Raw genomic sequence first — 19,650 nt, forward strand, 5'->3', positions numbered from 1 at the left:
ATAACACTAGGTCAGCATCTCATAAGGAACATTGATGCCATGTTTAGTTTCATTCCATTTAGGGGTTCTCTAGAAGAAGTTCAAAATGTAAAAAGTGAACGACGACGGACAACAGACAACAGACGCCAAGTGATGTGAAAAGCTCACTTGGCCCTTCGGGCCAGGTGAGTTAAAAATAAAGGAGTCATGTAAACATAAAATGATTCTCTTCTTCAATATCTTCCTGGATCTTACTACAAAATAATAAAGGAGACATGTAAACATACAATGATTCTCTTCTTCAATATCTTTCTGGCCCTACTGCTAAAAATAAAGGGAGCATGTAAACATAAAATGATTCTCTTCTTCAATATCGATCTTCCTGAATCTCACTACAAATAATAATGGAAACATATTAACTGGATTATATTAATAAAAGAGACTGTTTCAGGTCTATGTTATTTTCATAATTCAGAAAGTAACTTTTAAGTTTATAGTGAGTTTGTGTTTTATAACCTTCAAATTTAATCAGTTTAATGTTATTTTCTATTTAGATTTCCTGCATGAACTTATGGCCGATTGACATAGAATCACATCAACCTGAACCCTAGCATTATGTGGTATATACTTGATTTAATAGTCTCCAACTACACAAATAACCATAAAACAAGTATAAAACCACAGAATCCATTTCACCTTGCTCAATATCAGACTTTTATCCATCAATCATTTGCTGCATTTATACATGCAATCTAAGCAGAAAATTACAATTCAACAATTTATTTGTTTGAGAGTAAACTGTTCTGATTAATTCATTTCCACAGAGAATTTTATTAGTGCAAACTTTCAATTGTATAATAGACTTTGTTAGATTACATCTATGGAAATTTATGTGATGTGGTTTAAAATCACAACTCAAAACAAAATTCCTGCATGACATTGGACATGTTGCATGTGGATCTTAATCTAAACTGTGGGACAATAAATATAAAGTATAATGTCAGCAAAAGACAGATAGGTTACCTTATAGATACTATTTTTCTCTTTAGATAAAAAAAAAACACCAATAAAAAACACCAAAAAAAACTTAATCGTAATTTCTCTAATTTAATAAAATTAGAAAGTCACAAAAGGAGAATAATAATGCAGTTTATACAATTTACCAAGGAATTCAGACCATAACACATTTTAAGATCCACAACCATTAAAAAACAAGAGGCTGTCACAACGACAGCAAACCGGATTTATTAACATTTATTTGTGTCCTGGCAATATCACAAGAACCATTACTGATGAATGGTGAAAGTGAAAATCGTCAATATCAAATTTGACCTCCATTTTGTCATCAGTATCAACATATTAAAATTTGAAAAGCTTAGATTGAATGGTTCATGAGTAAATGCAACAACGTGAATGGAAACGCCATTTTACGATCTTTCAAGAACCATAACTCCTGAACGGTAAAAGTCAAAATCGTCATTATTGAACTTGACCTCTATTTTGTCATCAGTAACAACATATTAAAATTTCAAAAGGGATGTTGTTGCAATCCACCGCTTGCCATCAGACAAACCTGGACCAAAACCAATGATAGTTAGACTTTTCAATAGCGATGTGAAAAGAAAAGTGATGGTAGAGAGAAAAAACTTGAATAACAAAGTACGCATTAGTGACGACGTTACCTGGAGAAACATGCAGCTTATTAGTAAACTGAGAGACATGAACTGTTTTGAATCTGTATGGTTTTACAACTCTGGAGTATATGGTAGATTGGAAGATGGTTTACAACTGAAGTTTAACTTATTTGATAATATAAGGACAAGGTTACAAAACAGAAAATAGACAAAATGTATTGAAATTCTTGGTTTTAACTGAAATTAATAGAAAATGTTTTTTCAAGTACTCATTTTGACACCTTAAAAAGTAACTGTAAAATTATACAAATTTATATCTAGAAATAAGAAATAGTTTAACTACTTATTTTGAATGTGACTTGACTCAATGTTGTTTTTGTTTTGTTTTTTGTTTTTTTTTAATTTTGTATTATCTCCCTTGAATCAATATGTCCAAGTATTTCTGCTGTAGATTATGTTTGTACATTACTATTTTATAATAATAAGAAATGTTGATGATAATTTATATTATATAGAAACTTTATGGTAAAATTAGTATACTTAAAACCTAAGCATATACAATCATGACATTTATGATTACCTTAAAGGTGACTTAACTTGTATTTTTTGTTATCTCCCTTGAGTCACTTATTTCTATTATTCTTATAATTGAACATGTAAATATATACTTCTCACAATTACAAATATAAGTGACACTTATGGCAAATGTTAATGTAAAGATATTATTCTGTAAAAACTAAAAAATTGTGAAACATTGTTCATAATTATGAAAATGCTTTATCACAATTGTCATATTCAATCCATTGAATATTTTTTTAAACTTTTTCTCTTTTATTGTTCTATTTTTTTTCATTTATTTTTAAACACTCCTTTGAAAATTATCTTATTTGACATCCCCATTCTTATTACTTTTCTGTGTTTACATCATTATTGGAAAATTATGTTTATTTCTTTCATTCAACTACTTGATGTAATTTGGATGCAAACTTTTTACTATCAATGAGTTCATTAAAGATTTTGTCTGTTAATTGTCAAGGCCTCCGTAACACATTAAAAAGAAGAGACGTATTTGATATGCTGAAGTCAAAGAACTTTAATATATATTGTATTCAGGATACTCATTTTACAAATGATATAGAAAACATAGTGAGATCTATGTGGGGTTATGAGTGTTATTTTTCATCTGTTAGCTCAAACTCTAGAGGTGTAGCTATTTTGTTCAATAATAATTTTGAATGCAAAGTGTTGAAAGAGAAAAAAGATATAAATGGAAACTATTTAATTTTAGATATTCTTGTAGAAAATAGAAAGATAACTCTTGTATGTCTATACGGACCAAATACAGACAATCCTGATTTTTTTTCTAATATTATGTCTGTTATTGATGATTTTGAAAATGAATACTTTGTTATTTGTGGTGATTTCAATCTTGTCCAAAACCCATGTATAGATTATTGCAACTATGTGAATATTAACAATCCGAAAGCTAGGGAAAAAGTATTGGAATTTATTGAAGAAAGAAATTTGATAGACCCGTATAGAGAACTTTTTCCAGATGTACAGCGATACACTTGGAGGAAGAGAAATCCTTTTAAACAGGCTAGATTAGACTTTTTTCTTCTCACTGAAAACTTTTTAAACAGTCTAAAAAATTGTAATGTACTTCCAAGCTATCGGTCAGATCACTCTATGATTTTGCTAGATTTAGAATTTAACCCTTTCATTAGGGGCAAAGGTTTGTGGAAGTTTAACAACTCTTTATTATATGATATAGACTATATAAATACTATTAAGCAAAAAATTCAGGAAGTGAAAAAACAATATTGTGCTTTAGTTTATAATATGGAAAATATTGACAAAATAGATAATACAGACATTCATTTTAGAATTAACTGTCAGCTTTTGCTTGAGACTCTTCTTATGGAAATTAGGGGGAAGACAATTTCATATTCAAGCTATAAAAAAAAGCAAGACGAAAAAAGGGAAATAAATCTTCGAAATGAAATAACTCAATTAGAGGAAAGAGTTGATGAACATTCCATTAACACATTAGAAGCAAAAAAACATGAGCTTGAAAGTTTACGAACACAAAAATTGAAAGGGAAATTAGTAAGATCCCGTGTCCAATGGATACAGGAAGGGGAAAAACCTACTAACTATTTCTGTGGCTTAGAATCACGAAATTTTATGAGTAAAATTATTCCCAAAGTAGAGAAAGAAAATGGGGAAATTATAACAAAACAAAAAGATATTCTGAATGAAGTTAAATATTTTTATGACAATCTTTATAAAAAAAGGGATACTAAAAGTACTTTAAGTGATCTTAAAAAAGACTTGAAAAATTTAAATGTCCCTATACTTTCGTCTCTGGAAAAAGAAAGCTTGGAAGGTACAATTACTGTTAAAGAAGCTGGAGAAGCATTGAAAAAAATGAAAAACAACAAAACTCCTGGAACGGATGGTTTTTCAGCAGAGTTCTATAAATTTTTTTGGAAGGATCTTCAAATTTTTATTGTAAATTCTTTAAATTATGGGGCAAAAACAGGGGAACTATCTGTTACACAAAAACAAGGGATTATTACTTGTTTGCCAAAAGGGAATAAACCCCGCCACTTTTTAAAAAACTGGCGCCCTATATCTTTACTGAACACTGTGTATAAAATTGGATCAGCAGCTATTGCAAACAGATTTAAGAGTGTTCTTGATAAACTGATAAATTTTGATCAGACTGGTTTTATTAGTGGAAGGTATATTGGGGAAAATATAAGACTCATTTATGATATATTACAGTACACAGAGGAACATGAAATACCAGGGTTATTACTTTTGATTGATTTCGAAAAAGCTTTCGATTCAATATCATGGGATTTTTTGATAAATGTTTTGAAATTTTTCAATTTTGGCGAATCTATCATCAATTGGGTTAAAGTTTTTTACAATAATATCAACTCTGCTGTCATCCAGGGGGGGAACCTTTCAGATTTTTTTACTATTGGAAGAGGTTGTAGACAAGGGGACCCCCTGTCTCCATATCTTTTTATTTTATGTGTTGAGATTCTGGCATTGAAAATAAGGGGAAATAGCAACATTAGTGGTATAGAGGTCACACGGGTTGAGCATAAATTGTCACAATTTGCTGATGACACCTCTTTGATTTTGGATGGGAGTGAAAAATCTCTACAAGAATCATTATTAGAATTAGACTGGTTTGCAAAAATATCTGGACTGAATATTAACTTCACAAAAACACAAGTTATTTGGTTTGGGAGCAAAAAATATAGTACAGATACCTTATGTCCTAACAGAAATCTGTCCTGGGGTGAAACTTCTTTTAAATTACTAGGAATTAATTTTGATGTAGATCTTGAAAAAATTGTTAAGATAAATTATTCTGAAAGAATTGTACAGATTAAAAATACTTTAAATCAATGGTCTAAAAGGAATCTAACTGTTATAGGGAGAATAACTGTGGTTAAAACTCTAGTCTTGCCTATTGTAAACCATCTCATTATCTCTCTGCCAAATCCTTCAGATGATATTATTAAGAGAATAAATGAACTTATTTATTCATACATATGGAACTCACCTATACATAGAGTTAAGAAGGATATTCTAATCAAAGATTATTTGGAGGGTGGTTTGAAAATGCTTGATTTGAATATGTTCATTACAGCACTTAAATCAACATGGATTAGGAGGATTTTGCAGAGAGATAGTAAATGGCAAAATATTTTCATGTCAAATATAGATAAAAGAAAGTTGTTTAGTTGTGGTGTTGATTATATTAGACAACTGTATATGAAAGTTAACAACCATTTTTGGAAAGATGTACTAAGATCCTGGGAAATGATTATTCAAAAAGAAAGAAATTTTACTTATGATTCATTTTTATCAAATCCACTATGGCTGAACAATATTATTAAGATTGGTCATAAATCAGTAATTTATCAAGATTGGTTCAAAAGTGGTATTAGATTTGTAAATGATATAGTTGACCAAAATGGATTGTATATTTCATTTGACCAATTTAAGCAAAAATATAACATTAACACAGATTTTCTTAAATTTAACAGTGTTATTTCGGCAGTGAAAGAGGCATCAAAATCTTTCCCTAAAGGATCTTACAAATTAGTTTGTCCTTTTATACCATCATGTCTACAAATATTTTTAAAACATTGTAAAGGATCAAAAGATATGTATTCTGTACTGACTAGAAATAATGTTATTCCTACTGGACAGCTTAAGTGGGTTAAAATTTTAGGTGAACAGAACCTGAACTGGAAAAAGATTTTCAGACTGCCTTTTGCTGTTACTAAAAATAGTAAATTACAGTGGCTGCAATATAGGATTAACCATTGCATTATTGCCACAAATCAGTATTTAGTAAAAATAAAATTGACTGATGATCCTTTGTGTACATTTTGTAAATCAGATAATGAGTCTATAGAACACCTATTTTGGAATTGCAATACTGTACAAGATTTTCTACAGGATGTTGATAACTGGTTCCTTTCCGGTGGAATAAGTCTCCCAATGAATAAATTAAACTTTCTTTTTGGAGACTTATCCAAAATATTTCCCAACAATCCATATAACATTATTTTTCTTTATATTAAACAATATATGTATAATTCTAGATGCTTTAAAAAGAATCTCTCATTGCAAGCAATTATAATAAAACTGAAAGATATGTATAAATTAGAGAGTATGATAGCTGTAAAAAATAAAAAGATAACTGAATTTGACAATGTATGGAATGTTTTTGAAAAACTATTATTGTATACCGACTAATGTCTTTTTTGTTGTTGTTACAATTACTTAGGACTACTTAATTATAATCTTTTTTAAAGAAAATATTTTTGCCATGTTATGTACTTGATCAGTGTTGATGGCTGTTACAAAAGAAATATGTCTCGTTAATATAAAAAAAATAATTTCAACATAATTATGTGATATTGAAAATAAAGATAGGGATGTAACTGGATAATCCTTTTGAGTTTTGTTTTTGTTTTTTGCTTTTTTTTATTTTTCCTTCTTTATTTCTTTATTTTTTTTTTATCTTTTATTTTTTTTTTTTTTCTTTATCTTTTCTATAGAAAATGTAAAATATTTCCAATTAAGATTTATTTATAAAAATGACATTGTATTTATCTTATATGTATTATATTGTATGTATATCATGTATATGTTGTAATTGTTGGAAATAAAAAAAATAAAAAGTTAAAAAAAAAAAATTTCAAAAGCTTTGGTTGAATGGTTCATGAGAAAATGCGCGGACATGACGGGAAACACCATTTTTCAATCTTTTAAGAACCATAACTCCTGAACGGTAAAAGTCAAATTCGTCATTATTGAACTTGACCTCCATTCTGTCATTAGTAACAACATATTAAAATTTGGGAAGCTTTGGTAGAACAGTTCATGCATAAATGCACGGACACGACTGGAAACTCCATTTTTCAATCTTTCAAGAACCATAACTCCTGAACAGTAAAAGTCAAAATCGCCATTATTGAACTTGACCTTCGTATAGTTGTCAGTAATAACATATTAAAATTTTAAAAGCTTTGGTTGAACGGTTCATGAGTTAATGCACGGACAACATTTGATTGCCGCCCGGCCGCCCGGCCGCCCGCCGTACATCCCCAAATCAATAACCGACATTTTTGTCACAAAAATCCGGTTAAAAAGTATCTCTGATGGTGCTTTACAAATAGACGAAAAACAGAGCAGTCTACAATTTTTTAGGTATATATATATGGTTTGTCAACTGGAAATCTCAAACAATAAATATGATTTGCAATCAGTTATTTAACCAACTCTTCTAAAACCAATATTTACCTAGAAATTACATTAATATTCATTCCATTTCATTGTGGAATTATTCCTTTAAAGTAAGCCCTTCATCTTAATGTTCTAATACACTTTGTAGCAATTTGTTTTACCCGGTACTGAAAAATTTCATTAATTTCAATTTCAATTTGAACATTATTGATTTAAATCATACTAAAAGAAGAATGTGCAGAAAATGCCAGATGCATTACTGTTTGGTGCAATTCATTTTAAATATATATATATATATATATCACTTTTAAATGTCATTAATATTTGAAAGAGAACAAAGTTTCACTCAGGCAAATGTAATACAATACATTTCCTATACAGACGTGTTAAAATATAAACAAGTTTTTAAAACAGACTTCCCACACAATATTAAGTTATACTGATTTTATCAACCTCAGGTTTTCCGTAACCTTCAACATCACAGTCTATCAGACTGAAGAAGACAAAAATTATACCAAATCACGAATGTTTTGGCAGTACAATAAAACAAAAATTTATAAGATTTACATTGTGTAATGTTATGTCTTTGTCATACAGTTCTCTTTTACTGCGTTATTATTCGTTGGATACCAATTTTCATGGGTTTCTTTAGTACAGGTTAACCACAAATTCAAATGTTTAACGAATAATTAATTTTCAATAGGATTTTCATGCAGAGACTGGCAAAACCCTGAAGTCAAATATCCATGAAAATTGATACCCAAGAAAATAACTGAATCCTCAGAAGTTCAATTACTGGTTTGATTCTGTTACTGCACACTTTAACACAAATCGTTTCCTTTTGACAATCATAGACTGGTATCGAACCTGACAAAATTGGACCCTGCCCATGCAAAGCATGATTTAAGAGTTAAAAGTGATATACAAGTGTTTTAATCATTTTTGGCAAAAAATAACTACTGCATGTCCCTGCTTAGAGAGACAACTGAAAATGGTTCTCTATAATTACAGGGTCAAGAGCAGCTAGAACTGGCAAATTAACCATCCAGATTGAGAAATAAAAAATATTGACAGATTAAGTGAACATGGCCATCCGGAGATAATTTGGTGACTGTTACGCTAAAGCAATATGATTTGCAGTCAGTAATTTAACACGCTCTTACAAACCAACATTCAGCTAGAAATGATTTAAATATTCATTGAATTTCAGTTTGAAATTATTTGATGAAAGTAAGCCTTTCATCTTTATAATTTTAAATGCACTTTACAGCAAAGGTTTCACTCAAAAAAATGCAATGCTAGTTAATTCTAAATTGAACATTATTGATTTAAACTTTAAAGAAGAATGTGTGGATGAATATCTTAAATATACTGAGTGGCAAAAGAAATTCAACCCTTAAGGGGGCTCAGGGGTCTAAATCAACTTTTTTAATTAATATAGGATTTCGCTATATATTTCTATACATAAACTTTATCTTATACTTTTATAATAGAAAAATGAAATAAAAGTTCTGTTGAACTAATCAGGTAACAAGAGTGCACACGCTGAAATGTCTCACCTTCTTTACTAATCACTGATATTATGTTGACAATCCTAAATATAAAGCTTTATTACAACTGTCACATAAACTTAACATTAACCAAGATAACTAAACAAAGATCAATGAACCATTAAAATGAGGTCATGGTCAGATGAACCATGCCAGACAGACATGTACAGCTAACAATTCTTCCATACAACAAATACAATTGACCTATTGCTTATAGTTGACAAACTGACAAAACACAAAAACTTAATACTGAGAAATGAACCGTGAAAATGAGGTCAAGGTCAAATAAAACCTGCGCAACTGACATATATAGATCATAAAATATTTCCATACACCAAATATAGTTGACCTATAGCTTATTGTATTAGATAAAAAGACCAAAATTCAAAAACTTAACTTTGACCACTAAACCATGAAATGACATCTGCCCGCTAGACATGTACACCTTACAATCATTCCATACAACAAATTTAGTAAACCTACTGCATAAAGTATGAGAAAAACAGACCAAAACACAAAAAACTTAACTATAACCACTGAACCATGAAAATGAGGTCAAGGTCAGATGACACCTGCCAGTTGGACATGTACACCTTACAGTCCTTCCATACACCCAATATACTAGACTTATTGCTTATAGTATCAAAGATATGGACTTGACCACCAAAACTTAACCTTGTTCACTGCTCCATGAAATGAGGTCGAGGTCAAGTGAAATCTGTTTGACGGGCAAGAGGACCTTGCAAGGAACGCACATACCAAATATAGTTATCCTATTACTTATAATAAGAGAAAATTTAACATTACAAAAAATCTGAACTTTTTTTTCAAGTGATCACTAAACCATAATAAACAGCTGCGCCAAGAGCGCATGATACGCCCGACGTCTTGTGTGGAAGTTTTATGCAATAATCATAAATAGATTCTGAGAAAGTTTTAAGCAATAACCATATATTGTTTTTGAGACACAGCGGGGACATGTGAAATCCCCAACCCTGTTTTTTTTTCAAAAAACTAAATTTCACTAAAAATAAAATTTTGAATCAAAACCAAAAAGTATACAGATCTTAAGATTAATATAACAAAGAAGTGTGTAAAGTTTTAAGCAATAATCAAAAATTATTTTTGAGATACGGCGCGACATGTAAAAAAAAAACTCCCCTGTTTAACAAAATATTCAATAACTCCAAAATAAAGTTTTGAATCAGCACCAAAAAGTATACAGATCTTTAGATTAATATAACAAAGAAGTGTGTAAAGTTTTAAGCAATAATCATAAATGGTTTTGAGATACGGCACAACATGTAAAAAAACCCTCCCCCTTTTTTACAAAATACTCAATAACTCAAAAATGAAATTTTGAATCATCACCAAAAAGTATACAGATCTTCAGATTAATATAACAAAGACATGTGTAAAGTTTTAAGCAATAATCATAAATCGTTTTTGAGATATGGTGCGACATGTAAAAAAAAACCCTCCCCCTTTTTTTACAAAATACTCAATAACTCAAAAATAAAATTTTGAATCATCACCAAAAAGTAAACAGATATTAAGGTTAATATAACTAAGAAGTGTTTAAAGTTTTAAGCCATAATTAAGAATCGTTTTTGAGATACAGTGCGACATGTGAAAAAAAATCACCCCTGTTTTAGTTACAAAGTGCCGTAACTCAAAAAGTTTTAATCTTATTTTCACCAAAAAGTATACAGATCATTTGACTATCATAAGAAACAACTATGTTAAGTTTCATGAAATTTGGATAAGTCGTTCTCAAGTTACGGTGTGACATGTTTACGTCGGACAGACAGACAGACAGACAGACGGACAGACAGACAGGCGGACGGACAGACAGACGGACACCGGACATTTGTATACCATAATACGTCCCGTCAAAATTTTGACGGGCGTATAAAAATGAGGTCAAGGACATTGGACATGACACTGACGGAAACTTCATAATATAAGGCATCTATATACAAAGTATGAAGCATCCAGGTCTTTCACCTTTTAAAATATAAAGCTTTTAAGAAGTTAGCCAACGCCGCCGCCACCGGATCACTATCCCTATGTCGAGCTGTCTGCAACAAATGTTACAGGCTCGACAAAAATAGAGGCAATATCGAAATAAAAAAAGAAATTTATTACAGAAATCACTAAAATTTTACAATAGTTTAGTTTAACTACCATAATTACAGCTTATTTGAAAATTATGATAAAAAAATATAGGTCACCGATGAGTTGAAAAAGATATTTCAGTTTTAATGCCAAAAAATGGCATTTTTGCACCAAAGGGAGATAATTTGGGGCTTTTTCAATGATATCTACATTTTAAAAGTCATCTGGGGCCAACAAGAACTGATTTATTTGAATTATTTTTGTACCATATGATAAAGTAACAACTACTAAAGGTAATAAATAAAATTTGTAGTAAAAAATAATGTTTAATTTTTTTTCTGAAATTTTATACCCTCGAGCCTCCTTAATGGGTTTTTTTTAATTATTAGTTTCTAAAAGAGGGGAGAAAGATACCAGAGGGACTGTGAGTCAACCTCATAGATTGAAAATAAACTGACAACGACATGGCAAAAAAATAAATAGACAAACAGACAAATAATAGTACACAAGACACAACATAGAAAACTAAAGACTAAGCAACACTAACCCCACCAAAAAATTGGGGAAATAAGAATTTGTAGAGTTCTTGGGATATTCCTACAGAAAAATTCCAGCAGTTTTTCAGTCTTCAATTTCGGATTTTAATTTATTTACAAATTCACACTTACAATTGCAAACTTACACCAAAAGAAAACCCTAAAGCAAAAGTATTCAAAATGTAATGGAGATAATTAATTTGGTTGAAAAGATGTCAATTGTGATTTTTAACCCCTATGTAAGTTTTTAATGACCAGAAAGTAACATGTAGAAAAATGTTTGAGAAATTCATGCATTGAAATTATATTTTTGTAGGGTTATTCAAAAGTTGATCAAGTGGGGCTTTAATGTATATGATGTGTTGTGTTTTAAAAGGCACTCAGTATAATAATCACCTTTTTAAATGTCATTAATATTTGAAAGAGAACAGATTTTCACTCAGACATTTGACAAATGTAATCTAATACATTTTCTATACAAACTTGTCAAAATATAAACAAATTCTACATATTGACTTCCCACACAATAATAAGTTGTACCGATTTTATCAACCTCTGCTTTTTCAGTTACCGTCACCACCTTATATCAGATTAAAGAAAGCATTATAAAATAGAGTAAATATGAATCTGTGACAGAACCATTAGAATATTTAATAAACTAATGCAAAAATTGAGATATTTCTGAGGGGATAAAATACAGCTTGAAGTTGACTGCAAAAAAAAGGTGGCAAAGACGAGTATTCTCTATCTTCAATATAAAACACTGGCTATAATTGGATGACACTTTCATTGGCAGGAATTCCCTTATCGTCTTTTATTCATAAATGGAGAATTTCTACTTTATTTTTTTGTAATATTTACAAATTCTATCAGCTGAAAAAATAAACATATAGGACTATACTAAGTCATAAATACAATAGCCTGAAGATTTTGTAAGGTGTTTTCCAAGTAAGAATTTTTTGAAAGTCTTCATTTTGTAAAAACCTCACATTAAAAACATTTGTAAGGGTTTTGCCAAACCCAGCGTCTTGCCTACTTTTGCTGTAAATAGCAGGCTCAACGAAAATGAGGAAAAAAATCAATAAAAATATTCCTTTTGATACTATCTTGTAAGAAGCTTCTGTCAAAGTTTGGTAAAAAACCAGGATAGTTTATTAATCTAATAAATGTTTTAAAAACTAACTGTCAACTGTATGTAATGATAACTGGAAGAAAATCTAAGTCCATTTAAAAGTAAAATACGGAAAAAATGGATTTATTTTTTTACAAAATTTAGTTCTGGATACTATCTTATGATCATTAACAAGCTTCTGTCTAAGTTTGGTACAAATCCAGGATAGTTTAAGAAAGTTATTAAAAAATTTAACCACAGAGTGAATGTAATGTTTCCCCACAGAAAAACTAAGTCCATTTAAAAGTAAAAAATGGAAAAAATGGATTTATTTTTTTACAAAATTTACTTCTGGATACTATCTTATGATCATAAACAATAAACAAGCTTCTATCCAAGTTTGGTACAAATCCAGTATACTTTAAGAAAGTTATTAAAATTTCAAAAACTTTACAACGACAACGACGCCAAAGCCGACCAAAGTCGAAGGCTCGACAAAATAAACCAATGTCAAGTTGACCTGACCTACATTTTTATATCATCAATTTTAATCAAATTCAATTTAGTTGAATTTTTAACGAAACCAATGTTGCAGGCATTTTATCAGATGAATATAAATCTAAATTAAAGCAACCAATTTAAAATATGCTTCCTAGTAAAGGTTCGTTAAATTGAAATTTAACTTCAAACACATTTGTATTACAATTGTAATGATTCCTCAAACTATTAAGGATCTAGTTAATAGGGGTTTGTAATGCTGTATATTAGTATGACCTTAAAAAGTAAAACTATTTGTACAAATTGCTATTACCTATCCTGGGGGTCTGGATGAGGTTTACATAATAGAGTATAAATAATAAGGAACTGAGAAGTATGACAAAGAACAGAGAATAAAGAGTAAAAACAAGAAAAAGAGAATAATGAGGTGCTAAAATTTAAAGAATAGAGAAATTGGACAAAATAAATTTTAAAGGAAGAGAAAAATGGCCTTTTTTTTTTATATACAGAAATGGAGACCACCCCTTTCCAGCCCCTCTTTCATCTCAATATGGGATCAGTTTAAGTTTAGCTTACATCATTTGTAACAATGGATTAGAGTTTTACTTAGGAAAGGTTAAATTTAATCATTGAGAGACATTATCAACAGAAAACAAAATAGGCATAAGTGCTTTTTTAAAAGTCATCCACCAAAATTGTACTATCTAAAATTAGGATATGCGTTTCTCAGGTATGAATGAAGTGCAAAATGATGTATGGGATTTAGTTAAAAAGTTATGTTTAAGTACAATTTGAAATGGTTATGCTAAAGATGTGATTGTAGCTTGCTTTTTTTCCATTGCTAATTCAATTTTTATATTTTCAGATCTTCAAATTTAAAATATATGGCGGGTATGTTTTCCTTTGAAGAAATTCTCTAGTGAGATGAAAGTAATTAACGAAATCAATTATATGTCATTAGCTGTTATAAATTTGCATATAAAGGAAGATGTAGATTTCAATATCCAATTCCGATAGTATTCATAAATGAACATCATAGAATGAAAATAAGTTGTTGCATATTTCTATCAATTATTCATAATTATTATATATATATATAAATGGATATAGAGCAAATAGTATTATAAACTTTAGTTGTTTTCATATAATTTGGAAACATATCATAGAAGCACATAGTTTGTCTGTTAGCCAATCATAAGATCAGCATTTTGTATGAAATGAACACTGTAGCTGTAAATAACCACTTTATGGTGAAGATATTCTGTAAAATATTTGATTTTTTTTTGATTTTTTTTTATGCTTAGTATTTTAACATGTTCAAGCCACAGCACAGAATTATCATACCTCAGTCTATCTTGTTCTTTTTGTCGAAGTTCAAAATCTTTCTGCAGCACTTGTAATATCTTTTCAAATTCTTCTTCATTCATCTGACCCATATTGACCTGACGACCCTGAGGCATGATGGGAGAAATCTTTACAGACATCTAAAATAAAGAATACAAGATGAGCGATTAAAATCTAATCTTTATATAGACATTAGAAATGTAGCATCACATCATTGAAAGATCAAGTATTTTATAATTTTCTGAAACAGTATTCCTTTCTATATATAACCTTGAAATGAGTTCAAGGTCATGTGAACACTATCAGATGGGCCAGAACACCTTACATTGATATGACAAAATAAATATCGCCGACTCATTACTTAATGTTCAGGAAAATTTGATCTTCTTGGAGAGTTGTCTCACTGGCACTCATACCACATCTTCTTACATATACATGATATAAACAACAAATATTTAAAGTCAAAGACATTAGAAAATTAAATGAGGTTAAGGTCAAATAAATCCTATCAGACAAGACATCAGTACACCATTCAATAGTCTAGGTAATTGAAAATGAGGTCAAGGTCAAATGAAATTTATCAGACAAGATATCAGAACACCATTCAATAGTTCAGGTAGTTGAAAATGAGATCAAGGTCAAAAGGATCTTATCAGACAAGTCATCAGTACACCATTCAAATTTCCAAGTAGTTGCAATTAAGGTCAAGGTCTAATTAATGCTATCAGACAAGACATCAGTAAACCTTTCAATAATCCATGTTCAGTTGAAAATAGGGCCAAGGTCAAATGAGTCCTTACAGACAAGACATCAGTACACCATTCATTTGTCTACATACAGTTGAAGATGGGCTGAATTTCAAATTAATCTGGTCTTCCTTTTACCATGATCACTGATTTTTCAATTTGAGCAATTTGTTTTTAATGCAATATCATTTGCTATGTATTTCTAAACAGGCCAAAATGAATATAAAAGATTGTAAAAATATATTAAAATTCTGTGATCTATAATTAAAGGATATTGTCAAACTTTTAAAAAAAAATGCAAGTTTTATAAAATATCTACCTGACTTTGCATCCTGTTAATTCCAAATACACATAATTTCAATGAAAACAACCAGCATCTGACACAATTTGTTTATTGTTATTTTTAACAAGTCCAATAATCTAAATATTCAAATCTTGTAATCTCTATAAAACACACTCGGAGCCAAATAGTATTGACATATTTCACTCTCAATTTAACAACAAAACATGTAATTCTTCACTTTCTATTTCAATAAACAAACAACAGTGGCACATCTTCAACAGTTAATATTATCCTTGTTTAACTATCTCCTATTAAATACCTAAACAAGTGCAGCATATGATTTCAAAAGATCGTTATTCAACCAAGTATATAAATGTAGTGTTAAAAACTTCACGGTTCCGATTCAATACTCTCACTAAGTATGTCACACTGTATATCGCTGGTCGTATGAATGGATAAATTATTATTAATCCACGTAAAAAATGTTGATGTGTTATATGCAAGTGGCATTGAGACTGAATAAATATCTATTAATCCGTGTAAAAAGTTTCAGTATTCATTCATGACAAGTATTGGGATATTATTTCGACATCTTTATAATAGTTTTATTCTTCGGTATAGAAAATTGTAGGATTTAAACTTTTTTCCAAATAACTTCAGGTCAACATTGGATTATTTCACACATTGTATTGGTGGGATTTATAATGGTTGTTAAATTTGGCAAAAATTATAAACACACACAGGTTTTTGTCATTGTTGAAGGCCATATGATTGTCTATAATTGCTTTCAACCACTTCATTTTGATGTCTGATAGATAGACTCTAGTTGTCTCATTTGCAATTATAAAACTGCATCTCCTTATCATAATTTTTTAAATAGGATAATTTTTAAATTATAGGATAATAGAATGACGTAATTTTATTTATTTTATTTATAGAAAGGGAACTGACCTTACGCCTGATTAAAATTGACATCCTTTTTCCTTTCATACTTTTTCTTTTTTTCTTCAGAAAAACAGTCAGATTCATCATGCTTGTTGCCAATCCAAACCCCATGAACCAGCCTAAGCTAAGTATTATGTTCAATTGTTGGTAATTTTGGTATACTACATTTCATGGATATAGGTGAACCACCATATAAAGTTTTCAAGAAAACACGCTTGTATGCAGAATTTGTCACAACAATAATAACAGTTAGATTTTAATTTCTGCAGCTAATAAACAGAGCAGGTATATATATATATATATAGTTTGCAAATTTTTACTTTGTCAAATGTTAAAAGCCTCCAAAGATGACAGATTAAATAAGGTCAACTGCCATTTTTTTAATGTGTTTTAATTAACCAATCTTAAACTGATACTATATAAGTTGTAAAATACTTACCTGAACAATTTCATTATAAAAAGTAAGGTATTTGTATAATATTACATTACCTTTAAACTGTGGTTAAAATTTCCAAATTATTGTGCCTTTTCAGATGACAGGAAATTCCATTCTTATGATTTTCTTTATAAAACAGCGAAACAATATCCATCAAATAAAAAATATGTTCAAACTCTTCACTTTCTTGCTTATTTCTCAATGTCCTCCAATTCAACTTTTATAATTTACTGAAAAATTTCAGCAAAATTTCAGCAAAATTGCACAATACAATTATTTGAGAAAAAATAAAGATCCACAATTTCACAATACTCATGAAAAACCGTTTTTTTTAACTATCTTTCAAAGTAGATATCTTATATAACTCCTCTGCATATTCCTCACAGGTTCAACCAATAAGAATTTCAAATTATTTTCCAGTATAGAAAAGATTAATTATCTTTTTGTTTCAAGAGTTTCTAACTTAATTTTCATTCCTTCTAATCAAGTCTTATTGAATAACAGCCATAGCAGACATCATCTATTTCATTTTTTCTATTCCCAATTCAATTATTTTTCAATATAAATCTTTACTTGTCATTCACTTCTTCACTTATTTAAATCCCAATTCAATTTTACATGACGAAAAACGAAATCAGCAACCATAATCCAACGTAAAATTTCAGCATCAGCAAAATTTGTCTTGCTTTAAAAGAATGATGATTCCTTCTTTTTAATTCAATTTCAAGATAAGTAAAATCCAATATCATATCAGATCTTCGAAACTGCTTATATTTTAAGCTAGGCAATTATTGCTTTTTATTCATCTATGATGACTTCTTTGCAGTTTACATTCAAATTAGCTCTATCAAACAGCATATTTTCTATAATGATTTTCCTTATAGTTTAAATTAGTCACAATACATATCTATATTGTAGTTCTATTACACATGAACGACAATCGTCAGTCATGAAATTGAAGGATTTGTATTCCGAGTGAAATCGACAATATATGAGTTTTCCGTTGATCAATTAGTGACAGATTATGTCAGATAATAGCGAAATTGTATTAATAATTCATTTGAATGGTGCTTTTATTTCTTTACTGCAACCCAAGTATTCCATTGTGACTCGTCTCGTCTAACCAGTTGTCAAAGATTTAATTTCTACTGTCTAGTACTGACATACAACTAAATCTTGATCATTTGAATGTTTGTCTGGAACTTGAAATGACCGTCTGATCAACAAGGATTTTTACCTGCTTTTGTTTGTAGAAATAATCTTGCACTGTTCACTTCTTGAAAATATACATTCAATTTTTCGTATTCACAACTGTTCCTGTAAATAAAAAAGAATAAACAGTTAATTTTTACACATATTTTGCATTTTCCCGCCATTTTATTAAAATCAAATATCTTGAAGAGTTCCAATACCTATCAATATTTTAGCTTATTTTGTTCCTTACCTAATGCTCTTCTGACTTGTAGTATTGATCTATGAAAAAAAAACATCTATTCCCTCGTCTAAATTATGTAATAATATGAATTTATTCATTTTTGTGAGTTCATGTACCTCTCAATTTTTCTATAAACTTGATTTTTTATGCTTTTACAGGTTTTTTTTATATCAATCCTACAAGATTTCATATCTTGGCGAAAATTAAGACTAAAATTTGTGGCTCACCTTCACCCTAAAAATGCCATGAAAAAAAAATTATGAATAATTTTCAGTATTTCACTCATAACGAGTATAATTTTCATGCAGTCATTTGACAAACAAATGAAGTCAATTTTATCAGTACAAAACTTTGTCAACCTCATCAATAACAAATGAAACTAGAGATAATTTCCTGTTATTAGGGACAACTAGAATTAATTCATTTTTTCCTGTAAACAGCTGGTCTCAGCAGTATCGTATTTGTAAGGAATCAGGATAAGCAAGCTAGTATATAAAGACAATAGATGAGGTATAAGACTTAATGCCCACTCCGCTACAGCATAAAAAGATAGATATTTAGAAGTCTTGACTAAATGAGATTTTCCTATTGGACACTATCCAACCTTTTTTTAGGAAGGTTGACCACTATTTGGCTGTTTTCTTGTTTTATTGCATTGCAGAAATTTACTTAGAAACTTGTAAAACTGACCAATTTCTACACATTACAAGCTGATAATTAGGACTGACCACCACCTTGAAAAGAACATTTCAGAGATTTAATGTCATTATATTTAATCCATATATTGGTATTACTATAGATTTGCAAGATAAGCATAATAACCATATCTGCTCTGCCAGTATTAATCAATAACATTTCATAACTTCTGTACACATTCATCATTTATCGGTTAAATATGGGGGACAACTTAACATTGTAAAAGGCTAAATATTTTTTTTTATTTTTGGGAGTCTTTTGATGATGGTTTAATTTGGGTTAAAAAGTATATATGTATGACAAGGACTTATCATCAATGTCATGATGTGAGGATAATGGATAGTTATCCAATGTCCAGTGGCCAATATTACATTAATATCAAAACACTAAGAACATATTAATGTAACCATACATACATACATACATAATGTATGAACCCTGTTTTTATTTAAACTGTACACAATCATCTCTGAATCATTAGTAGATGTCATTAAACATAAAAATATCTGTTTATCATATTGATTTGGCTGTATTAATTGTTTAGGACACAATTTT

At 29.5% G+C, this 19,650-nt stretch overlaps 1 protein-coding gene across 11 annotated transcripts in view; it reads right to left on the reverse strand.

The window, feature by feature from the left end:
• Positions 1 to 19,650, reverse strand: part of LOC139503873 (uro-adherence factor A-like) — a 126,471-nt gene that overhangs the window by 72,972 nt on the left and 33,849 nt on the right. For 3 of the 11 annotated variants that reach the window (XM_071293838.1, XM_071293833.1, XM_071293834.1), the window contains 2 exons: positions 17,018 to 18,281; positions 14,555 to 14,694 (listed from right to left, as the gene is read on the reverse strand). In XM_071293838.1, the coding sequence (XP_071149939.1) occupies positions 14,555 to 14,694 (140 nt within the window). In that variant the 5' untranslated portion in view covers positions 17,018 to 18,281. Of the gene's footprint in view, positions 1 to 14,554; positions 14,695 to 15,619; positions 16,116 to 17,017; positions 18,282 to 19,650 lie in introns of those variants that run through there. The other 8 variants (XM_071293843.1, XM_071293841.1, XM_071293832.1 and 5 more) reach the window with 5 other exon arrangements.

This window comes from Mytilus edulis, chromosome 14 (assembly GCF_963676685.1).
Source record: "Mytilus edulis chromosome 14, xbMytEdul2.2, whole genome shotgun sequence".
Taxonomy (NCBI): Eukaryota; Metazoa; Mollusca; class Bivalvia; order Mytilida; family Mytilidae; genus Mytilus; species Mytilus edulis.